The 4,902-nt window shown below is 49.0% G+C and overlaps 1 protein-coding gene across 1 annotated transcript; it reads left to right on the forward strand.

Annotated features, from left to right (window-relative positions):
- The first annotated feature begins 1,653 nt into the window (after positions 1–1,653).
- LOC308095250 (C-type lectin domain family 4 member C-like) lies at positions 1,654–2,767 on the forward strand. The gene is made up of 4 exons (XM_080442234.1): positions 1,654–1,724; positions 2,030–2,181; positions 2,453–2,553; positions 2,657–2,767. The coding sequence occupies exons 1-4, from the start codon at positions 1,670–1,672 to the stop codon at positions 2,730–2,732; spliced, it is 384 nt and encodes a 127-aa protein (XP_080298360.1). The 5' UTR covers positions 1,654–1,669; the 3' UTR covers positions 2,733–2,767.
- Positions 2,768–4,902: the final 2,135 nt, after the last annotated feature.

Genomic DNA, 4,902 nt, shown 5'->3' on the forward strand with positions numbered 1-4,902 from the left:
GAAGGGAGACGCCTGCAGGGACACAGTCTCATGCGACATCGCAGTTGAGGAGCGCTCAGCTTCAAACCTCCCCATCCGCTCCGAAAGAGACTGAATAGCCGCCAAAATCTGCATCTGAGCGGCCTCCTGCGGCTCCCCAACCTCCGGGGAGTGAGCAGGACGCTTGGCAGAGGTACGCTCACGAGGCCTCCCATGACCCCGGTCACCTGAGTGACGCCGATGGCGTTTTCGGGAATGCTTGCCAGTATGCCCATGCACTGGCCCCTGAACAGGGGGGGCCCCCCCATGCCCCGCACGCCGAACCCTCTCGGCATAGAGCAAATCAAGTGCAGCCTCACATGGGTCATCAACATCTTGTATCACATGAGCCCTGCCCAAAAAAGTGGGACACTCTCGGTGGCCATCACGGGGGTCCATAGCGGCCAGACCTGGGGAGCCATAGTAGCCCCAACGCCTCACAGTACGCGAACGTACAAAGGGGACAGAAGAAAACCCCACCAGCTGCGAACAGCGCAGTATAAGGGCCGCAATATGCAATAAATAAACACCTACTCACTGCACGCGAACGTACGAGAGGGAAGAAAAAAGCCCACCTGCTGCGAACAGCTTAGTACCAGGCCAGCAATATGCAGAAAAATATATAAATCACCTACTCACTGCACGCGAACGTACGAGAGAGGGAAGAAAAAAAAAACCCTGCTGCGAACAGCGGTCTTTAGAAACACACAGTTTAGGTTCTGTTACAGGGGTTAACTGTTCATCGATGAGTATTGGCTTCAGTGCCTAGGCTGGACTTGAACCTGTGGCCCTGTTTGCAGAGACCACAGAGGTGTCCACCAACCATCCACCTGCCTACGGCACCTACACACTACTTTTTATAAATGAACACTTGCAAACAGCAACGTGAAATAATACTACAACGCACGTGGACGCACAAGGGAACAGAATGAATAACTGTGAATGCTTGAAACACACAGGGAGTCAAAAATGAAAAGAAACTACACCACCAACCTGGATGGAGAGTTATACAGTAACCCAAGCAGCTGCGAACAGCGCGACGGGTATAGTACTATAAAAATAAATAAATAAAGTAAGCCGAATCACGGCCGGTCCGCAAAGCAGAACTCCAAAAACAACGTACCTGAAAGGAAACCCTGAAGGCACAAACAAAACAAGTAACAACAGCGTGTTACCCTAGCTTTTAGCAACAACAAGCACCGTAGGTTATTCTACAACGCTACACCGCAACCCACAGGGACGCGAGGGCACCTGCACCGAAGTGTACGGGTTTCAAGCAGCGAGCGCGAAAAACTACCAGCACAAGCAAAGCAGTTTATTCAATATAGGTATATTATATCTCAAACGGATACTCACCTACCGTGCAGGTCTCTTCAATGAGGCGAGAGAGGCAAAGAGGCGGAGCCGCTCTCACCGGGCATAGTTATAAGGTGAGACCGCCTCCTCGGGTCATGTGGGCATGACTATGTTGGTATTTAGTCTCGATAATAGGTAGAAGATGAGGGCATCATTCATTGTTATGACCGTAGTGACGGTCAGAGTGAGGTCGAAATAGATCAACCTGACCATGGAGAGAGATCTGCTTCTGACCAATTATGAACACCTGACTGTGGAGAAAAAACAGTTGGAGATGAACAACAACAATCTGACCATGGAGAGAGAGCAGCTACAAAGAGAAGTAAAGCAGCTTAAGAGAGAGACAGCAGGTGAGACTGAGAGAGGTCATACACAATTAGGAAGGAATTTAATTAGTGTATAATTATTGATATTTTAATTATTGTCAGCCATGTAGTGGTAAACATTTTCAGTAAACCTTCATAATTGTTGGTTTATCACCTTCATCATATTTTGGTTAATAAACATAAAATATTATCATTCTGCTAACATTATTCAGGTCATTTCTTACTCAGTTTTAGTATATCACTAGTACTACTATCCCTATTATAATTACAGTACGTATTAGAATGATTATAAGTGCATTGAATCAATAAAACTTGTGTTTAATGTTTAGACAAGTCGTGTCCCAGTGGATGGAAGAAGTTTGGATGCAGCTGTTATTACAGATCTACGTCTGAAAATGAAAAGAAAACCTGGGATGAAAGTAGAGATCAGTGTGAGAAGAAAGGAGCTGATCTGGTGATCATTACCAGTGAAGAAGAACAGGTTAGTGTGTGTGTGTGTGTGTGTGTGTGTGTGTGTGTGTGTGTGTGTGTGTGTGTGTGTGTGTGTGTGTGTGTGTGTGTGTGTGTGTGTGTGTGTGTGTGTGTACGTGCGTGCGTGCGTGCGTGCGTGCGTGTGTGTGCGTGCATGCCCACTGCCCAGCCTGTGTCCATCATCCACATAGATGCATATTGTATGTAATTCCATGATTATAGTAAAAACCTGAATGTATTGGAGAAAACTAATTACGGTTCAATCATTGTCCAATGATCAGGAATTCATCAGAGGATTGAGCGTTTGGGGAAGATATTGGATTGGTCTGGAAACGACTGGTGGCAAATGGACATGGATGGATGGAACTCCACTGACAACACAGTGAGACATTTTATTAGTTGTTCTAATATAATTATATCAAAGTCACTGAATGTGAATGACTCAGTGGATGAGGTTAAAATACCACATTTTGTTTTCTCTACAGGTTCTGGGACAGTGGACAGCCTGGTTACTATGAAGACAGGAGCTGTGTATTCTCTGGGCAGTGGGATGGAAGATGAATGAATATGTTATGTTCACAAACAGCAAACTGGATGGAGAAGTGATGATTCTCTCAGCTTCATTTATAGGGGTAGATGGAAGTGCAGCTTAATGTTCTGCTTTGTCAAGTTAAATAGTAATAATGATAATAATACATACAATTTATATAGCGCTTTTCTGATACTCAAAGTCGCTTTACAAAACAGAAAATAAAACAACTTTATTAGGAAAAAAAATTGATTAAAAAGTTAAAAACTATAGAAGTAAAGGTAAAAAAGGGGGGGGGGGGTTAGGTAGGGAATGCGAGTCTGAAAAGGTGGGCTTTGAGTGGTTTTAAACGTGGTGAGGGTGGGGGGGGGGGGGGGGGCAGCTCTGATGTGAGCTGGGAGTGAGTTCCATAAGGAGGGGGCGGGGCCACGAGAAGGCCCTGTCACCCCAAGTTCACTTATTTGTCCTGAGGGAGCGGGAGGGGGCGTGTCTTAGGGACCAGGAAGTCCAGGAGGTTGACATCACCTGACCTATAAGGGAGCAGGAGGGGGCGTGTCTTAGGGACCAGGATGTCCAGGAGGTTGACATCACCTGACCTATAAGGGAGCAGGAGGGGGCGTGTCTTAGGGACCAGGAAGTCCAGGAGGTTGACATCACCTGACCTATAAGGGAGCAGGAGGGGGCGTGTCTTAGGGACCAGGAAGTCCAGGAGGTTGACATCACCTGACCTATAAGGGAGCAGGAGGGGGCGTGTCTTAGGGACCAGGAAGTCCAGGAGGTTGTCATCACCTGACCTATAAGGGAGCAGGAGGAGGCGTGTCTTAGGGACCAGGAAGTCCAGGAGGTTGTCATCACCTGACCTATAAGGGAGCAGGAGGGGGCGTGTCTTAGGGACCAGGATGTCCAGGAGGTTGGCATCACCTGACCTATAAGGGAGCAGGAGGAGGCGTGTCTTAGGGACCAGGATGTCCAGGAGGTTGGCATCACCTGACCTATAAGGGAGCGGGAGGGGGGCGTGTCTTAGGGACCAGGAAGTCCAGGAGGTTGACATCACCTGACCTATAAGGGAGCGGGAGGGGGGCGTGTCTTAGGGACCAGGAAGTCCAGGAGGTTGACATCACCTGACCTATAAGGGAGCAGGAGGGGGGCGTGGCGTTGGATGAGTTCAGAGAGGTAGCGGGGGGCCTGGTTGTTGAGGGCTTTGTACATAGTGATCAGTATTTTGAAGTGTATTGTGTGTTTACTGGGAGCCAGTGGAGGTTCATGGAGGACTGGACTGATGTGGTCTCTGGATCAGGTTCTGGTGAGCAGGCGGGCTCAGTTTTGTACAAACTGTAGTTTCTTGAGAACCCTGGTGGTGACGCTGTATAGGAGGCTGGATGTACTAATTATCTCTGACAGGCTGACAGGCCGGGAGGTTGGAGATTATGTTTTCACCACTGTCCATGTGTCCTTGTGTCCTCTGTGTCCTTGTGTCCTTGTGTCCTTGTGTCCTCTGTGTCCTCTGTGTCCTCTGTGTCCTCTGTGTCCTTGTGTCCTTGTGTCCTTGTGTCCTCTGTGTCCTTGTGTCCTCTGTGTCCTTGTGTCCTTGTGTCCTTGTGTCCTTGTGTCCTCTGTGTCCTCTGTGTCCTCTGTGTCCTTGTGTCCTCGTGTCCACTGTCCTCGTGTCCTCGTGTCCTCTGTGTCCTCTGTGTCCTCTGTGTCCTCTGTGTCCTCTGTGTCCTCTGTGTCCTTGTGTCCTCTGTGTCCTCTGTGTCCTCTGTGTCCTTGTGTCCTCTGTGTCCTTGTGTCCTCTGTGTCCTCTGTGTCCTTGTGTCCTCTGTGTCCTTCTGTCCTCTGTGTCCTCTGTGTCCTCTGTGTCCTTGTGTCCTCGTGTCCTCGTGTCCTCTGCGTCCTCGTGTCCTCTGTGTCCTTGTGTCCTCTGTGTCCTCTGTGTCCTCTGTGTCCTTGTGTCCTCTGTGTCCTTGTGTCCTCTGTGTCCTCTGTGTCCTTGTGTCCTCTGTGTCCTTGTGTCCTCTGTGTCCTCTGTGTCCTCTGTGTCCTTGTGTCCTTGTGTCCTCTGTGTCCTCTGTGTCCTCTGTGTCCTCTGTGTCCTTGTGTCCTCTGTGTCCTTGTGTCCTCTGTGTCCTCTGTGTCCATGTGTCCTCTGTGTCCTCTGTGTCCTTGTGTCCTCTGTGTCCTCTGTGTCCTTGTGTCCTTGTG

This window comes from Gymnoscopelus braueri (assembly GCF_963280865.1).
Source record: "Gymnoscopelus braueri genome assembly, chromosome: 11".
NCBI classification, from domain to species: Eukaryota; Metazoa; Chordata; class Actinopteri; order Myctophiformes; family Myctophidae; genus Gymnoscopelus; species Gymnoscopelus braueri.

Bases quoted from the DNA above. Each gene is read 5' to 3' on its own strand.
- LOC308095250 (XM_080442234.1), top strand. From the start codon at position 1,670: ATGGAGAGAGAGCAGCTACAAAGAGAAGTAAAGCAGCTTAAGAGAGAG. The intron at 1,725-2,029 runs GTGAGACTGAGA...TTTAATGTTTAG, and splicing joins GCTTAAGAGAGAGACAGCAG to ACAAGTCGTGTCCCAGTGGA. The intron at 2,182-2,452 runs GTTAGTGTGTGT...TCCAATGATCAG, and splicing joins TTACCAGTGAAGAAGAACAG to GAATTCATCAGAGGATTGAG.